General features: G+C 43.1%; 1 protein-coding gene across 6 annotated transcripts in view; it reads left to right on the top strand.

The window, feature by feature from the left end:
* Nucleotides 1-19,300, top strand: part of cep112 (centrosomal protein 112) — a 104,315-nt gene extending 85,015 nt beyond the window's left edge. For 3 of the 6 annotated variants that reach the window (XR_006823370.1, XR_006823367.1, XR_006823365.1), the window contains 5 exons: nt 10,330-10,419; nt 12,076-12,253; nt 16,786-16,887; nt 18,306-18,370; nt 18,943-19,300. Coding sequence is in view for 3 of the 6 variants with exons in the window: in XM_046041316.1 (XP_045897272.1) it covers nt 10,330-10,419; nt 16,786-16,887; nt 18,306-18,370; nt 18,943-18,946 (261 nt within the window). In the remaining 3 variants the exon portion in view is untranslated. The remainder of the gene's footprint in view (nt 1-10,329; nt 10,420-12,075; nt 12,254-16,785; nt 16,888-18,305; nt 18,371-18,942) is intronic. The other 3 variants (XM_046041316.1, XM_046041304.1, XM_046041310.1) reach the window with 3 other exon arrangements.
* Nucleotides 19,301-19,993: the final 693 nt, after the last annotated feature.

The following is a 19,993-nucleotide window of genomic DNA, read 5'->3' as shown; positions in this document are numbered from 1 at the left end:
GACTTTGCCTGTGGGAAGGAATGGCAGCAGTGGATCAAGAACAGCTGTACTGGATACCCTCTGAGGCAGAGGAAAAGACCTGCTTCAGTTGTTGTCTGTATGCGTTTGTTTGTGTTTGTTTTCTCTGTTCGCGAGTCTGTCCACGTCCTTCAACACATGTCCATGTTCTTCACGTCAAACTTAAATTTGTTTAATTGAAGTTTGTTAAGCCCACTTGTGTTTCTGTCAAATTCTTTTTCAAGTGCATGTGGGAATACTACTTTTAAAATTTTTATTCAAAGTTTATTAACATTTTATTTTTTATTTTTATTAACATTAAATCAAATTGCTCCCTGTAATATGGAAGGATGTTACTGCCAGTCTCACTGAGAATCAACACCTTAGTCTCTGTGTCCTGTTAATAAACCAAAACAGCGCCTGTACATATAAAGTTATGTGTAACTGCTCCCAGCTCACTTAGTGACTGAAAACATTAAACATTAGCAAGGCAAAGAGATTTACATACAGTATTTAACTCCAGTGTTAGCTGACTAAGGTGCGGTTAAAAGGTGATGGAGAATTCCAGTGGCATATCCATGTTGCTTTGTTTCAGCTGATTTTGTAAGTGAACAATTATTTACCAACATATTATCTGTAAGAAGTTGATAAGCTCATATTGTATCAGGGCTTGTTGTTTTAAATTAGTTTTGGAGTTATAAGTTGCTTGATGCGGCATTTAAAGGACCAAAGTAGTAAATGGCTACTAATGTTTTGAGTCTAGTCTAATTTACAAAGCCAGTGTGTTTGCTCAGTTATATGTAAAATTTTAACTACTTTCTAGAATTCTTTGTCTTCTTGTCTGACGATTGTGCTCTTTATACTTGAAAGGAGTGAGTAGAATGTAGTGCTGTCAGTAAGGCTGCACTCCAACTTCTAGTTCAGGCCTGTTTTGTCCTTTATATTAACATTGGTGTCAGCTAGAAATATCTCATCTCAGATCTGTACTTGTATGTGTGAAGGCTCTCTCTTTCACTCTGACTCTCTTTATGTATCTGTGTATGCACCCATCTGCCTTCATGTCTGTGTGTGTGTTCATGCGACTGTATATGTGTGCCTGGTGTTGGCTGATTGATGACTTTTCCAGCTGTCGGCAGATTCCCGGCAGTGTTTGATCCACATATAAGAGGTGGTGGAAGTAGGAGAGAGATAACATTCCAGGATGCAGCTAGTGAACGTGGGAAGTAGAAAACCTCATAGAGGCCATGCTCCAATCATGGGCAACAAACGGAAATTACTCATTAAACCACAAGCCTAATGCTAAGTACAAAGAGACCACGATGTCCTAATGTCTTGAGCTTTTGTGTTTGATGAATTCCATGTATAGATTAATTTGGGCTGTAGGCAGAAGTAGTTTTAAAAGATGGCTCAACGTCTTTTCTGGTCTGTACTATCAGCTGCTCCAACAACTGCTAAAGACTGAGAGGTCTGCCTACATGGAGCCGATTGCTTAATTCAGAGGCTAGCAAATATTACCTGCTGGGTTTAATTGGTACTTTAATGTTATCATATAAAAACTAGGGGAGTGACGAGATCTCATTTGACATTTTTCACATGGTGTCACGCCACACATCAATTTTTTCACACAGTGAAAAACAAATGTATAACTGACTTACTCAGCTAATGCAACACCGGAGTACACCGTGATAGTAATCAGGTTTTGCAATATAAACATCTAAAAACGGAATTGCCAACTTGCTCTGTTTGGGACCGTGAGCTGCACTTGATCAGAGGTGCTGAAGTTAACGTGGATTTGTGGTGAGATTTCAGGTGTTTTCAGTTCATTTCGTTTTCCAAATGGTCTGAAGGGGATACTACCAGCGGAGCAATAAAGTAATGCACAGCAGAGTATAGGGCAGGTAGAATTAAAATTTATTATGAATTCTCATTAAATGATGACGTTAGTAATTACTGTCTACTCTCTGACTCTCTACTGTCGTGTCTACGTGAGAGGACGCTGGCGCTGTTTATTCACCGCTTTTCTGTCTGCTATTCCTTCCTTTGCTCCTCTTTTGTTTTGTTGTGTTTGTGTTCACTGTACCCCTACCTTTGGACAGCCTTTCAGCTGGTTCCTGAAGCCGCTTGGGCATCTTGACCGGACTACTGCCTCGTCGGTTTGCCGTTAGCTAGCTGCTCGTGCTCATCCAACGCGTGGTGGCTAATTCTAGCTGCATCAGCGGCTAGCCTGATTTCCTAGCCCTTCTCACAGGCAACCTCCACCAGATGCAAGCCTGGACCGCGACTTTCATCTCCTCTTGACATGCCGTGGATCATTTTGCACTTACATCAGTCATCCATCTCTGTGTCCCTAGTCCACTGCTAACTGCTATCACGGAGCTCTCAGTCCCTCCGCTCGGCATCATGTTCAAATACTCAACTCTGCAACTGGTCGAATTAATCAACCACTCCATTCCATCCTTTATCCCAGTCATCAAACAGCTCGGACTTCTTCGACGACCCCGTTACATCCACAGAAGCTCTCGGCGCAAGTTTGTTTATCTTCACCACGGACAATCCATTCCATCCATCTGGTCCCCTGCACGCTCTGTAGCACCTCTCCCCCGTCATCGGAACGCTTCCCCCACTGCATTACATAGAGCTGAGCGCACCGACAGGCTGCATAAAAAACCCAGACTGGACTACAGCGCTATTCACAATTCACCTATACCTATTCTCCAATCATTTGCAAATTCCCTCGCTGTCCCTCCTCAACTGCATTACCCCCCCACACGCACTGTTAATTGGAACAACCTCAGATCTTTCCAGCCTGCCCCCATCTCACCACCCTCTCACCATGCCAACTTTGCCCTCCTCAACACCCGATCGATTAACAATAAAGCCCCTGCCCTCCATGAACTAATCCTCGACAACACGCTGGATTTCCGTCTGCTCACCGAAACCTGGCAACAACCCAATGACGACTTCTCTCTCAACCAAGCATCCCCCACTGACTACAATTACATCTGCAAACCCCGCCCCTCCCGTCATGGTGGCGGCCTTGCCGTCATTTACAATCAGAACTTCCGGATCACCGAATTCACCCTCCCCTCAGTATCTTCATTCGAATATCTCGCCTTCAAAGCTCTTTCCTCCATGACAGTTATCCTCATCTACCGGCCACCTAAACCAAACCCTTCCTTCCTCTCTGATTTTTCAGAACTCCTAACTCTAGCCTCATCTCTCTCTTCACGTCTGCTGCTACTCGGTGACTTCAACATCCATATTAGACTCCCCCACCTGCAAGCTGTCATCAGAATTCACCATTTTACTGGACAACTTCACTCTCATCCAACATCCTCTCTGATCAGAAACTGATACGGTTCACCATTCCTTCTTCAACCGCACGCCCCCGCCTCCTTAGAGAAATCACCTTCCGCAACCTTAAATCCATTGATCCCCACCATCTCTCTGACCTGCTCTCCACTACTCTCCACCTGGACTCAACCCTCACCTCACCTGATGATCTCACAAACCACCTCAACTCCGCTTTATCTTCCTCCCTTAACACTCTGGCTCCCCTCAAAACAAAAACCGTCACCTTTAACACCTCGTCACCTTGGTACACACCTACACTCCAGAAAATGAAACAAACTGGCCGCCAGCTTGAACGTCTGACAAAAAAATCATCTCTCACAGTCCACCATGAAGCCTATAAACTCCACCTCATTGCCTACAAAGATGCCCTCATTGCTGCCAAATCTGCCTACCTCTCCTCCATCTTCTCCAACCCCTGTCATAACCCTAGAACCCTCTTCACCACAATGAACAACCTCATCAAGCCTCGGACCATCACCCTCCCTACCTCTTCTCCGGATCTCTGCAACTCATTCCTTCACTTTTTCGCTGATAAAATCAACACCATTTATCAGTCTCTATCCCCTGCATCAGACCTCCCAGTACCTACTCCAGCACCTACCACGGACCCTCTTCCCCCTATCTTGTCTGACCTCCATACTCCTCCACACTGCCTCCTCTCCCAGTTTGACCTGGTCACTACCCCTGAAATCTCTAAACTCATCAGCTCCTCCAAACCCACTACCTGCTCACTTGACTCCCTCCCTACTCCTCTCATGAAGTCATGCCTCCCCTTCCTTTCCCCTTACCTCACTAACCTCTTCAACTCCTCACTGTCCCTTGGAAACGTCCCCTCTGCTTTCAAAACTGCCGCTGTCACCCCAGTTCTTAAAAAACCTGGTCTGGATCCCTCTTCCCTTAATCACTATACACAACAATATCCAACCTCCCCTTTATGTCTAAAACCCTCGAAAGTATAGTCGCCTCACAATTACAAACTCATCTCCAAGCCAATAACCAATTTGAACCCTTCCAATCTGGTTCTGCTGACACCGGTTCCCTCAACATTCTTATTCTTCTTGACCTGAGTGCAGCCTTCGATACTGTGAGCCATAACATCCTGCTCACCAGACTCCAAGACCTTGGTATCGAAGGTACTGCACTCACCTGGCTCCGTTCCTACCTTTCCAACAGATCCCACTTCATCTCTCTTCATAACCACATCTCTGCTACAGTCACAGTCACCCAAGGCGTTCCCCAAGGCTCCGTACTTGACCCCCTTTTCTTCATCATCTACATCCTCCCCCTTGGTAAGATACTCCGCCACTTCAACCTGACCTTCCACTGTTATGGTGATGACACCCAGATCTACCTCAGCACCAAATCCCCCCACAATCCCCCCCACTCCCACATCAACTCCTGTCTGTTAGCGATTAAAACCTGGATGCAACACAACTTCCTCAAACTAAACAGCAATAAAACAGAATTCCTCCTCATAGGCTCCAAATCCACTCTCAGCAAAGCCAATAACCCCACTGTCATCATCGACGGCACCATTGTCTCCCCAGGCCTTCAACCTCGGTGTGATCTTTGATTCAACCCTCTCCCTTGAGCCCCACATCCGTCATGTCATTAAAACCTCCTTCTTTCACCTTCGAAATATTGCCAAAATCAGACCCTCACTCACACCCTCTGCTGCTGAAAGACTCATTCACGCCTTCATCTCTTCACGGCTGGACTATTGCAACTCACTACTCCTTGGTATCAACTCAATCTACATAAAAAGACTCCAACTGGTCCAGAACTCAGCCGCTCGACTCATCACCTGCTCCAAATCCTGGCACCACATCACTCCAGTCCTAAAACAACTACACTGGCTTCCCATTTCTCACCAGATCACATACAAAATCCTTGTCCTTACCTACAAAGCCATTCACCACCTGGCCCCTTCATACCTCACTATCCTCCTCTCCCCCTACCAACCTTTGCGGTCCCTCAGATCCACCTCAGCCAGTCTCCTCTACGTCCCCAAGTCCAAGCCCAGCGGTTTTGGGGAAAGAGACTTTTCCAGGGCAGCTCCCAGGCTCTGGAACTCCCTCCCCCATGAGATCCACACCTCTGAGTCCCTCACCATTATCCAGTCCCGCCTTAAGACCCATCTCTTCTCCTCTGCCTATCCCTAGCTGTTTGTTTTTTTTCTTTATCTGCTCTGTAAAGCGACTTTGAGTTCGTGAAAAGCGCTATACAAATTCAACTTATTATTATTAGTCTCGTAATATTGCGACTTTTTTTCTGGACTTGTCAGAGAACACAGACGTGTGGGAGAGACTCTGAATGTGCAAAAAGTTTTGAACATGAGCAGAAAACCTGCTGAAACACAGGAGCTATTAAAGTCCAGGAGTTTGAGTTAAAATTTATTAATTTGTCATGGAAGTGAAAAGGTGCTGCATGCACATTTAACAAGGTTACTTTCCCAAACATCTCAGAATGCTTGAGAGCACAAAATACAAGTCAGACACCAGATTCGTAATTAAAGCTGTGTGATCGCCGGGGGGTAGAAATACTCTACACTTTAATGCAGCCAGCAGTAAACAGGTTATAATAATGACTTCAGCTAATTTAGTCCTGAATTGAAACAGGGATCTATCTGGGGGGGGTTTGTTTTTGTTTTTAAGTTATTGTCAAGAGTTTTTAGGCAGCAATTTGCATTTGCAAGTTTTGCTAAACTTTAATTTAATGATATACTATTTGATAAACAGAATGTATGTATGTAAGCCCACACACAAACACACACTCACAAATACACACACAGAGCATATGGCGCGTATTTCAGAGTTGTTTCCTATTCTCTTTCTACTGTAGCTCACAGCAGCTGAAGGAGACGTAGACGAAAAAGATAGAGAACAGCGTGTTCCCCCTGTGGGCATAGCTCGGTTGCAACATGTCTTCATTACCGCAGCAATTGTCTTACTATTTTCATCAGTACTAGGAAAGACGCCTCCATAACTGTGTCCATATTGCAATAGACGAGATAATTGTTCTATTTGCTGTTCAGGAGAGTTTGCACCTCAGTTGGAAATCAACTCTGGGAAAAGTGTTGAAAAGCATCAAAGTACTGAAAGAAAGGCAATTCATACCAATATCAGTGAGATCTTTCAGAGGGGCTGTTCTGGGTGACCTGCTAAACCAGATCTTTTTAATCCTACACATGGAAGGGTGGACAGACAGACAGACAGACACACAGCAAAGCAAAAGTTTCACTTCTCTAACACCTCAGGAGGGAGACCTCTCTCCTCCTCCTCCTCCTCCTACAGCTTCTCTTACACTCACTTCTTTACCTTTCCCACAATCCTTTGATAAAAGTGCAGATAAAAGAGTCTGTGCTCATCTCTCTGGCCATCCACCTCTCCTTGAGGTTAGCACCTCCTTTATTATTTACTATTAGATCAGTAGACATACATACACACACCACCTTGTTCTACTAAAGCTGGTGTGTTTGTGTGTGTGTGTGGGCGCATTCCACATACTGTTTCTTTGCTTATCTCCTTCTGTGTGCTTCGTGCCCCTTGTGTATGGATCTGTTGTTACCTTTTTACGTGTGTGTGTGTGTGTGTCTCCTTGGCTGGAGGCAGTGCAGTGTGAGGTTTTAGCTGCTTTCTGAAGTCGTCCAGCATCAGTGTCATTAGAGGAGCTCTTTAATCCAGACTTTGGGAGAAACTTCTGACAGCACGCTGCAAATAGAAGGCCCCGCCGCACATGAAGAGCAGCTCGGCTCCTAACAAAACACCAAGTTTAAAGAGGCCCCTGGCCTTTTTTTCCCCTCCTCCCACTATTCCCTCCCTTCTTTCTTCTTTTGCCTTTTTTTCTGCCCTCTGTTGCTTTTACTTCACCCAAGGGAAACATGCTTGCCTTATCTGAGCAGGAGGACCACCCAGGAAAGATGACTCAGGCATTGGTGTGTCTGTGCGGCTGTGTGTGTGTGCATACAACACTGGAATTGCACACTCATTTGACTGAGTGTAGCACTCACATTTTTAGAACTTTTGCTGTTAATATTAATGCATGCCTCTACCTGCATGGATCGCTCTGAGCGGTGTGTTTGTTGGTGCGCGTGTGCCTCGCTAATCCTTTGAGCCAAAGTTTGGAATGAAAGGCAGAGGCACACTGCTGATGGAGAGGTGAGAGAGGCCTTCAAGCTCCCAGCTGAGGGACTGTGCTGCAGAGGTACACTGCTGCCCCGTCTCTTCACTCCGGCCACGTGTTTCTGTCCTTCATGTTCCTCAGTATCTTCTCTCATTCTCACCTATCTGAACTTTGTCTTCCTTTCCTTCTGTCTTCCTGATATTGTCACTTGTCTGTCTTATCTTGCCAGGCTTTTTGCTTTGTATTTTGTTTTCTTTTCACCTGTAATTTTCCTCCTCCTCTTCTCCCTCCTCCCACACCCCCTCCTGCTACCTCTACATGAGGAAATCTGATTTCCCCCTCTTCCTGGCCTGTTCACAATGATCCAGTCTGCATGGCTGATAAAGTCCATATCACCCTGAGCATCTGGAGAAACTTAAGCAGGGTCCTCTATACAGGGTCATTCACACACTTTGACACACTAAATACTTTAGAAACAACCTGCTTCTTGCGTGTACGTTGAGCGTTTACGTGTTTGCCTGCAATACATCTGTATATATAAAGAACAGATTGAAGACAGCCAGGAAGTTAGACTAAAATGAGGGATCAATGACAAAAAGGAAAAGCTGCATCACCTGGGAGTGGCAAGTCGTCTTCAGACTTTATTGTGTGTCGTTTTCATATTTACCCATAAACAACTGTTATTAGTGTTAGCCATATAAATATGCAAATTCATTGTCATTTGAGATGTTTGCCCCTGGGCTAGCACTGGATTAAATTCAAAGTCAAACACTGGTATTCAAACTGCATCGGGGGGCTGTACAGGTGTTCACAGGTGTCTATATTTTCTACTTCATTGAGCTTTATTGTAGTGTTTTTCTTGAATGAATATCTGTAGCCATAACTTAGTGTGATATCAGTTGCTCTATGCCTCAACACAGCCCCCAGTACCATAAGACCATCATGCCTGACCATGATAATGACATAAATATTTCCGAGGCTCTATCTGACTCACAAAGCGCTTTTATTCATCAGCAGAATTTGCCCAATGTCTACCCTCAGAGTTATTTTGAGCTCATCAGATACAGAACCCACATGAAAGAGGTTAACACGTCACCAGTGAGGCCCACTAGTCAGCCTTACTTCCCAGAAGACCTGGTCCAGAAATGCTGTGTCACAGTGTGGGGAATCAGAAGTGGGTTTAAAGGGGGACAGAGATGGATAGATGGAGGTGAGGTTAGGTTCACAGTGGTGGAAGTGTTGGAAGAAGGAAAGGTAAGAATTGCAACTCTTAAGACTTTACAATCTATACAACCCTTGCTATCCTTTGACCTTCGATAAGGAAAAACTCCAAAAGAAAATGTAGAAACCTCACACTCAGTCACTGCAGTCAGAAAATGTGTGAGAAATTATGTCAAATCCACTAAAAATGCATTTCTGGTGTCATTGAGCCTTTGATTCACCAATAAACAAAATGAAATGATGAAATCGAAAGCAAGGGGTTGCACTGGATGGAGATGTGGGCTGTGATGGGATCGTGACTGGCCCTGATTAATAGGATCAACACTCTGGATGCCTTTCATGCTGCAGAGCTAAAAGTGACCTCAACATGCTCCATAACCGTAATAGTCTAGTAATGTGTGTTGATCTAGAAATCCATCTGCCGGGGGCCTAAATTAGCCACTGTACATTATAAAGTCAGTTTACCAGCATTGATGCAGTTCACTGTGTGAGTTCACACTGTGGTGTAGTCTTGATGTTTCAAATTATTAAAAGGAAATGATTAAATGTCAAAAAATAACTTTTAGCTACTGTGATCTACTGTATCTAACAATCTAACTGACAACAAAGATTTCCTCCCTACCCTTTTGAGTCAGTCATTCTCAGAATGTTGCTACCCAGAAGTTCAGCCTGGCCTTGATGCCTAACAGTCTATGTGTGATTTATGTCAATGTAGTGGGTTGTAGATCAGGCCGGTCATGCCTATCACCTGGACTGTGTTTCCCTCTAGCTCTGAGAATCGACGAGGCAACACCTGGCCCCCTCACTCAACTCCACTGGGGAGAGACGCCGAGGATATTGATGCTAGCCAGTGCCCCGTACACACCCACTCTGCTTTTCATGTAGACTAATCAAAGATGAAGTGTCCACATGTGCACTCAAAACATCTGGTTCTGCGTCGCATGCAGGAACTGCGCCTTTCTTTCCACTGCTATCACTTATAGGCAGAGAGGGAAAAATGTAGTGCACAAATGCGTGCACACACATACGGTGCATTTTCTTTATTTCTTTCTTGCCTGAATCTTACATAGCAAAATTTATGAAATTCTTTATTGGCGCCTATGGGGAAATTTGATCTACTCAGTTATTTGAGTACATGTAAAGGGGGGGATCTTATCTGCTAAATGATACAGTATATCTCCCTTATTACCTCCAAAGAAATAATTATCCTTGAAGGAATGCAACTTGCTAATTCCCAGAGTGAGCGAGTCTCTCTCTCTGTATGCCCTTGTCTAGAAATGAGTTTGGGCTAAATAGGGCCAGCTTGCCAGTAATTACTGCCATGACTTTATTATTAGCCTCTTAAGACGCAAAGACTAATCACAGGCTGCATCTCTCGTCTCTGTGCCCCATTCTGTCTACCTTTTTGTGTCTTGAATATTTTATCATTGGCTCTGTGCATCTTCATCGCTCTTGTTTTCAGAAGTTGCACTCCTCTCATCCAGATTCAGCGCGTGACTCTCGCCCAGTTCATATGTAACTGTAGATTAATGTATACCTCTGTGCGTCGGTTACACATTACACTACGCAGATCCCTATATGCTTTTCTTTTCCCGTCAGTCAGCTGACAACACTGACTGTCTCTCCCTCCCCCAGGCTCTGCAGGAAAAGGTGGAAAGTCTACAGAGGCACTTGCACTGCTCAGAGAAGAAGCTGCTAAGCAAAGAGCTGGAGACGAAAGAGAAGGTAATACACTTGCTCTTTTTTTCTCTCTCCATCTCTCACTTTTCATGCTCTTCAGGCATGTCTAAGAGAGGCAGGCTGCCTCTTATTCAAACTCATTTGCTTTGCTCCCCACCATTACCGTTGCATCACTCTTGCTGCCCAACATTAATTTCTTTCAACCCGCTGCCCTCAGTCTTTTCGTCACACTTCATTTTGCTTCTCGCAAGCACATATCCTCTTTTTGACTTCTTATTAATCATGCTATCCATTTTTTGGTTCTCGATTCTCTTTGCTGACCTCTTCAACACCCATCTCTGCTCCCAAATCACCTGATGTCCCTAGCCCCTCGCCCCTCAGTTGCCATCCTTACTAGACCCTCCAGGGGGCCACAAAAGACAAAATAATGGCTTCTTCCTTCCTTTGTGCCTTCTCCTCATCACTCTACCATCTCTCGTCCTCCTGTTCAGAGCCAGAGATATGCCCCCTCACACATTTCCCAAATTCCTTGAGATTTTGCTTCAAGAGCCAGCGCCTAGGGCCAGGAATGCCACCACTGCCTGTGTTCAGAGGGAAGCCTCTGTGTGCACATACTCGCACATAGACACTCCCCGTGGCTCCCCAGTATGCCCTGTAATCAGGCTCTGTTTTGACCTTGACACACACAGAGAAGAAAGCAATAATGACTACACTCACACAGGAGGCAGTTCTTTGTATTCTGGTATGTACACCAAGGCATTCATTCTCTTGTGTCCCATCTGATCCGCCCACTGACCCTTGTACACACTTCACACACTCGTCACACACCTCAGTGTCTGGCCGTCACAAATCTGCGGGAAGGGGTCAGTGGTTGTTAGGAGCCGTTGGTCACTGACTCAGCCAAAGAGGCGCTGCACGTTGTTTCCTGAGGAGCTGACCCCTGAACCTGCCTCCTATAATGTCAGATCGTTTTGTCTGGATAAGGGTTTAGGTCACTGTTTTAGTGTTATTTACTCTGTTGTCCATCATTGAAAACATAATCAGTTGATTTATTGGTGAAAAGTTTTCCCAAAGGTTGGCAAAATCCCTTGACTTGTTAAAAAAAAAGTACTTTTTCAAGGTGAAGAGTAAATCTTTTGATGCTTCAACACGTTCAACAAGTTCCCTAGCAACCATTATTGCATATTGTTTACACATTTTATAACCCCTTATAGTTATTAAGCAAGTGACACAAAGTAAGAGAGATGTCAATATTTCAGCATCTTGCCGATTCCCTCAGATACGCTGCTGGTTGGTGTTAGTGTTTAGTACAGAGTATAGAGCATTAAGCCATAAAGTAAACATCAGGTATATGAGGTTCAATCAAATGTTGGCTTCGAGATGCTAACAAGTCTGATTTTCGAAGTTTTCCACTGTGCAAACTGTTATTTCATTTTTTTTTTATTAATGTAAGTTAATTTTATTATTTATGTTTTTATGAAGCACTTTAAAACCCACGGTTTGCTTGTGGTCTATAGAGCTTAGTCTATGGTTGAAATGTTTTGATACTGGCGCCAGTAAGAAACACAGATTTTGATACTGATAGGAAAAATGCTGCAGCAAGTAAATGAGTAAACAAGACCAAGAAACTGACTAAGCATTTGGTACCAATTTTAGGTACTTGATTATCTACCACAAACACATTACACTAATTTATTGCAGAATGTTTTGCAACGTCAAACTTGGCAGCAGAGACACAAACAGGAAGTGTGCCATAGTCGAATAAAAGAACCAAGGAATTTCAGCACATCAGCCAACTCGGAGCTAAAACTGATGCCTCAACAGATAGAGACAGCTGAGGCAGGATGTGGAGCGATCTCATCTGAAGCACACAGTTATGGTAAGAGCTTTTTAATAAGGTGCAGCAACTGATGTTTTGACATAAAGCATGTCTTTGTCAGAGAAAGAGGAGGCAGTGGCAGTGTAGACATTTAAAATGCCTGCGCCCAGCTAATAGGATAGGCAGGTTCTTGGCGTTACTAAAAAAACAAACATTTCCTTGAAAACAACATAGATTCATCTCTTCAAACCTTACAGGAAAAAAATCAGAGGGGGAAAAAATCCTTTTTTTTTATTTAGTCTGTATGGTTCAATTGTTCAATTTATAGATCCAGTAGTTTCCCTGCACATCAGTCTGCTTTTTAGCCTTCAGTATTTTTTTTTAAATCTGTTGATGTTGTACCTGTTAAGTTGTTTTCAAGTCCCCATCCTTCTCCTGCCATTGCACCCTTACTCTCATCCATTGTCATTGTTCCTTGGTACCCTGCTCTCACCTAAGGTCAGGTGCGTGTGTTTGAGTGTGCATGGTGTTTGCTTGGTCAAAAGGAAAACAGTCCTTCTGCTGTATGTTTTTACATTAGTGTACATCATATGTGCATTGTTTTTTTGTGTGTTTTTTTGTGTGAGACAATAAATCTCCACTCTCAGTCTCCTCAAACTGATATTGCCCCAGTTTATCTGCCAAGACTTGCCTTTGTAATCCGAGCCCTCACATGCAAAAACAGCCTTTCTGCCCAGACTTCACACAGATGTTGCTTGCCTCACACTTGCAGGGCCCTCGCAGGCTCCCCCACTCTAAAATGGCGTCTCAGCAGCTCACTGTGTGGTTCAATTCTCCTTGAAGAGAGGAGCAGAATGCTGAAGAGTACACCTCTTTGTATAAATACATAATGATACAGTGGGCACAGTGAACTGTACAAGTTTTAGAGATGTGTTCTCCTGCAACATGGGAGCTTGGTAAAATAAAAAATAAATAATTTCTGTTGTTTTCACTATTGATACAGACATAAAAATGCAGAGGAGTTGAACTTAAGTTCTGTAGACTCAGTCGTTTTCCTGTGTGCTTTTTTTTTTTTTTGTTCAGGTACATTACATCAGCAGCTACAATCCATCCCATAGTTCTAACAACTTGACTAAGATCTGTAGCCACTAATAATCTCCTTCTGCCTTATCCTTTTTCTTTTTTTCACTTTTATGAAGCGGTTTCTTTTTTCCCCTCTTGCAGCAAAGCATTTTGAATTCAAATTGCTCCTTGGTGAACTCTCTGACTGCCAACTCCGTGGATGTGGAGGTGCAAACTTTGTGAGTGGCGTCATTTTTGATGTTCCCCCTTGTTCCTGACAAGGTTTTTGTCACTTTGGAACAAGGGGGTATATCAAAAATGTCTTTCCAGCAGCTACTCACCCCCCAACCCGTCCCACGCAAGCCGGTACACACACGCACACACAGACACCCCAACTTCATTAGCATACATCAAGCTTCCCAACGATGTGACAAACTTCATTTGAACATTGAAAGTGTTGAGGGCTTGTTCCTTTCTGCTGGCAGCTGTCAAAAACCACGCCATGTGACAGTACCAAACGCAAGGGAAAGTCTGAACCACAATCTAAAGACTATATATAGATGAAATGGTGTCATTTTAAGATGACTGGGAGGGGAAAACGACTGCCGCTCCTCACAGTCTTCAAAACTAGAGAATCAAGCTTCATCAGGAACAAACAAAATCTCATTTTAAAAAGAGCTCTGGTAGATGAAGTCAAAGTCCCTTTTCATTGCTTTAGGAAATAGTGGCACATTTTATTCCCCTCCGTGTTTTCCTTCCTCTGTTTTCTTTCCTTTTCACTCTCATCTGGAGTCCATCAATGACCAAAACCTCATGGAGGGTTTGATCAACAGTATTGTTCAAAGGCACCGGCATCTGTCCTAATGGTGAGGATGCTTCTTTTTTTTTCAGATGCCATCACATGCCTCCTGCCAACTGTCAGAAAAACAAACATGCCTTTGCTGTAAAAAGATGTTGAAAGAGGATAAAAATTTGTGTTTTTGCGTAAAGAAAAATAGAGATGTGAGAGGGAGAGGGACCTTGTAAGAGGCGAGAGAATGCAAATCTGAAGGAACAATGTCTCAGTCAGACATCTTAGGTTAGTTTGCGAGATGCACCTGTTTTGAATTTTAACACCACTGAGCGACACAGTGAAGTCAGAAATTTGAATTGGTACTTTACCTATCCTTGTCTGCTTTTTTTTATTTTTTTGTATCTGTTACTCTTGCATACGTTTCCACAACGGAGATGTTATAAGAAAGGCTGCTGCTTCCGCCCACACAGAATGCACAGTAAACTATGGCTAAGCTTTAGTTAGACCTACTGTGGAATGATGTGTTTGCAAATGCTTTGGTCTGACACTGGGAAGCAAGAGCAGAAATCTTATTCATTCAGGTTAATGTCGATATACAGAAAAGGAGTTATGCAAATCTGCATGCAGTAAGTATAGTATGTACGGTTTTACAATTCAACCACAAAACATAACGATATTTTACTTTTCTCACACCAACGGCCACAGCAGCCATTCAGTGCAGTAAACCACAAAGTCATTAGGACAGATGCCAGATACAAAACCTAACTGTATCACACAATACATCAGTTCTAGTTTGGGCTTCCCTCTGCTGTTGTTACTAAAACAAACATTCACGGCTTATCTAGTTTGATCAGTTCTTATGACTGTATGTACACTATCCAGTCATCCCCGTTGCTCTCTGTGAGTCCTGGTGAATACTCTGTTGTAGTGGTGCCCATTCTAATGTATGGGAAGGAAAAGGGAGACAGCATTGCCACAAAAGAGCTTGTAATTTAGGCAGAGCGGATCTCTCATTGCTGCGGTAACTGCACCATACATGGACCAAAAATGCAAAACTAAGGAGAGTGGCTTTTGAAGAATCTAGACTTATATTCAGAGTGGTTGGTAAGGGATGTGTTTATTCAACCATTGTTTATTGCTTCGGTCTGAGGTAGCGGAGTGTGTTTTGTCTTGGCTTGCCATTCTGTTATGACTACAGAAGCTGCTATAGATAGATAGTTTTTGAAAATCCACACTCCCGTAGCTTCATCTGATTTTTTAACTCCTGGACATTCAAATTAAAGCTTCTGAAACCAGTCACTCTCAAATTATCCTTCACTTCATTCTCACTCAGAGAGAAAGAAAAAAGACATATTTCTGTAAACTGATGGACTCTAGGCCCAATATTATTGTCCCAACACTTTCAAATGAATAGGGCAGAAGGAGCCTGAAAATTTGGCAAAGTTGCGGCAGACTAATCTACTGCACACTGTGCCGAGACAAAGTGAGCTGCTTCATGTTGGGATCATTTATACTGGAAGGTTGCTTTGAAGTGCTTCCCAATCCCTTTCATTGTGCCCAGGAAGATTAATTAGCCAAAGCCAGAACAATCAGTTAAATCCACAACAGGAAAATTATTTTAGCAAAACCAATCTTTTTCCCTCCCCCTCACCTCGTTCACGCTCCCTTCACTTGAAAGGCCGGACTGATGAGAGGAGAGGTGGGGGAGCGTGGGGATATGCTTAATGTTAGATGGACGTTTGGCTCTGTCAAAGACATTATCCTCGTTTGAAATGCTCAGACTCTCCCCTGGTTACACCTTGAAATATGTGGGTGAAAACTGTTGCTTTTAACAGGCCCTGTTGATTCCTCGAACTCTGTTAAACTATTCATCAAGCTCTGAATTAATTGATTCAGCAACTCTTTTCAAAAATGCTGTAAATGCTTTAACAGTTCTGTAAAAGCACTGTGTTTGTGCATGCGTGTGTGTGCACACGTCTGTATATGTGTGCGTGTGTCCATTCATGTGAGTTTGTGGGTAATGGAGGGGGGTTGCGCTAACCAAACCCTTTTCAACTTCTATAATCAGACTCTGGTTTAGTAGAGTGTAATTTAGCCCCAGACAGACTTCCTCCAGTCCTCCCCAGTGGAGCTAGCTAGCTAGCAAGCTATTGAGCTGCTGCTGCGTTTGATGTGTTCTGCCCTCCACCACGGCCCTGTCGTCTTCCAAACCCAGCTGTGTAACAGGCCCTATAAAGGCATTGTATCAGATTTGGCTGTAGTCATCAGCAGCCAGTAGGGGGTGTTGTGCAGAGCGAGACATGCCAGTCTGCGGACCCCCTGCGGAGATGTGAAGGAGCTGTGAAGAGCGAGGGAATACTCTGAGCCATGAATAAAGAGGGGGATACCCTCTGTCTGTGTGTCAGTGTGTCTCCTCCAAGGGAGCTGCTCACTTGGTGTCTAGAAGTGCATACATGCGAGTGTGTATGTGAATGGACAGCAGAAGCACTTATTCAGCAATGCTTTTAATGGCTTAATAGTATTCACTTGCTTCCTAATGAGCTTCTTTCCCATTGTTGAAAGTTCTTTAATTGTGTCAGAGTCAAGAAAAACAGTTTACTGTCTGTGCAGGTGGCAGATAATGCATATGTATTAATTTTATGGTTTAATAACTAATACGGATTTATTGCTTTATTTCTTGTGGCAGATCCTTTAAGTTACCTGACACTGTTCAGTCGGCCTGCCTCTGTCTTCTCAGGTGACTGTGGTGCGTCAGGAGTACGAGGAGAAGATCAAAGGTTTGATGCCAGCAGAGCTCCGACAAGAATTGGAAGACACCATCACCTCTCTGAAAGCTCAGGTGAGAGCTGACCGTTTGCCAGATACAGATCAGATACAGGCAGGACTAGAACAAACATGCTGATACATTCAATCCTGGTGACTTTAGTTTGGAGAATGTTAAAATTTGCCTGGGGGTTCATGTTCTCATTTTCAACCTACATAATATAGTCTCTTTCTCTTTTATTAATCCATATCTTTTTAATAACATCTTCTAGATTTCTGTTTACTTCCACAGTTTTTCAAGGGTTGTCAAAGTAACAGTTTGTTTTGGCAGTCTGTATCCTCAGTTTGTGATTTCCTTCTGTCTTTCCCTTGTTATTAATGAATCAATCAAAACTATCATAAACATAACCCTGATGAACATGCATGTAAGAGTTATTTGTTTGGATGGCAGCAAAGATGGCTTTGGTCCTAATGCCAGTATATTTTCATAAACTTTAATCTCTCCTTGTCTCTCCATCAGATGACACAATCAAACCTCGCATTCATATACCCATGTGGTTCCTCTGAGCATTTTGACACTGAATCATTTTCTCAGCTTTTACACTGTAAACAACATAGAGGTTTCTCTAATGACGATAGGACCCTGCAGTACAAGTTTTTGTAAAAGGGGTTCATCATAAACCCCTGCCTTGTTCAAATAGGTCTGCCAAGATCCCATTTCAGTGCACAGTTCTGTGATCAGATACGTTTATAAGATGTAATTCATGACCAGAACAGTTTCTCCTCTCATTGGCTATGTCTTGGGTTTTGCACATTAAAGTGCATTATTTTTACTTTGTGAAAAAAAGGTGGGGAGAGTTTTCGTGTCTCTGGGGGCATCCGACCACATTTCGGTGGGGTATTGCATATACTTCACCACTGTGAAAGGCCAAATGTAATGCTAGAACTTTCCTGAGGTCTCCCCCACAGAAAGGAATGTACTCTTGGCTCCAGTACGGTAGTCCCAGAACAATACAGATTCTTTCGGAGCCGTGATTATTCTGCCAGGCTGTAGATGCCGTGTAAATGTAGATGGGGTTTATTTTCCCTTCAGCCAATGACACTTCATAAATAAACTCACACTTTGTAGCCAAAAGACAAACAAAACAAAAGAATGGCACTGCCGCCTCTCGCAGCGTCCTAACCTCAAGTAACCTGGCTCATAATCTGCCCTCTGTGCCTTAACCCCTTTGCCCTAATCTCCTGACCTCCAACCCCTGCTGTAATCCCTGGACTCAACAACCAAGCCTTTCTTCCACTCTCCCCTACTTAGCTAACCCCTTCTACCCAAAAGCACAACTGACCCAAAGCCATCATACCTTCTCCGCTCCCAGTTTCTGTATTCTGATGCATTGGTTTCCTACTTCCCTCATTCTGATCACACAACTAATTGGAGTGAGTAAATTTTTGAAGATTACTCTGTGCCAATTGCTGCATTGTCTGTCTGTGATGCAGGTTAACTTCCTTCAGAAGAGAGCCTCTTTGCTACAGGAAGACCTGGATGCCTGCCGCAGCAGGAGGTTTGCATGATTGTTTAGATTGTATAGAAACATGCATACGAGCCTGTACATAGTTCATGGGGAAGTTTGTACTTCTGTGCATTACAGTACTTGTATTTATGTATGTGTTTTTACACTTGTGTACTGCAGGTAGTGCGTATATTAAGGTATGAACTTGCAGATTTACCCACAGGCTACCCACTATTAATGGTGCAGGTACGTTAGAGGAAGTCTTTGACGATGACAGCTTCCAGTCCTGAGGGCTTTTTTATTTGCCTCCCATCCATCATACTCTAAGAACCATTTATGTCTTTATGAAAAGCATCTATACATACACAGTGATAAGGGGCCTCGTCAAACAACGCTGCCGCTCACATCTCTGCAAACATCTCTCAGGAATCAGTCACGCACATCATAGTAAATAATCAGTTATTTCAATGTAACGTACCTCACAAATTTAATCTCAAAGGAATCGGAGAGAGTTGGTTTAAATTTGTTCCCATGATGGTATTCTTTAGTACTGATGCATTAAAATGTATTATAATGTTGGTTTAATGGTTTAACACTAGAATAACCCAACTCTCTCTGTACAGGTAACCATGGGAGGGCCACATGTAGACCCTACGCAAGCAAATGAAGGATGAGACGTCCAATCAGATGTGAGCATTATTGACTGTTACAAGTATCACACACATGTCACATCACTGGACCAGTCATATTTTAGTTTGATGTTGTCTCTCATGGTTTTATTAACATATGAACTATTTATTCATTGTCTGATTTTAGTTCTGCTTTGTCTTATTGGGAAATATATATTTATGTTCACAACTGGTTACATCGTTCAATTTTCAGTTTTTGATATCATTAACTTGATGTTATTGATATTTAATAGACATTTTATATCAATTGCCATATCCTTACCAAAATCCATCCTTCTTAATAAAAGACTTTTCATCACTTTATGTTGTCATGTTTTTTTTTTCTTTCTGTGCATGTTTTCATCTTGAAATACCTCAAAATTAATCCCTCAATTAGGGGATGACATGCCTGTTGCCTTTGTTTTTATATGACCACAACATGCATGTTAACAAAGATTAGCTCTGTAACTTTACACTAAAGCCAAAGACCATAAATTCCCCCTTCGCTATTTAGCATCGCCTTTCTGCTCAAGCCTCAGTTTGAACTGTAAAGAGTAGTTGGGGGTTTGTGGTTGGTTCAGATAAAGAGCGCTGCGAGACGATTGTTTGAACCTCAGGCCAAATGCTACAGTCCTTGGACTCACTGTTTCTGCCTCCGCCACCACTTTGTGTTTTACCAGCGGCTCCACTCAAACCCAAGCTGATTGGCTCAGACACGAAATGGCCGCCATGTCTCCAAGTCTCCTCCAATGTCTCCAGAGTGTGGAGGTTTTATGATGATAATAACATTTGGTGGACCAAGGTTGGGCTTCATAATGAGCCCACATCCATTGCTATTTTGTGTCTCTGGTAGGTGAGGAATGCATAGACTTAAATACTGATCATTTCAAAAGAATCAGTTTTTTTCCTGGAAAGCAGTTTGGAGGAATTATTAAATTCCACGATCGGATTTGATTTCAAAGAGGGCCCACACACTTATTTGCATTGGAATTGCTTTCTTTTTACA

Source organism: Micropterus dolomieu, linkage group LG02, assembly GCF_021292245.1.
Source record: "Micropterus dolomieu isolate WLL.071019.BEF.003 ecotype Adirondacks linkage group LG02, ASM2129224v1, whole genome shotgun sequence".
NCBI classification, from domain to species: domain Eukaryota; kingdom Metazoa; phylum Chordata; class Actinopteri; order Centrarchiformes; family Centrarchidae; genus Micropterus; species Micropterus dolomieu.
The sequence above is the reverse complement of the archived record's forward strand: the minus strand, read 5'-3'. Positions and strand labels throughout refer to the sequence as shown.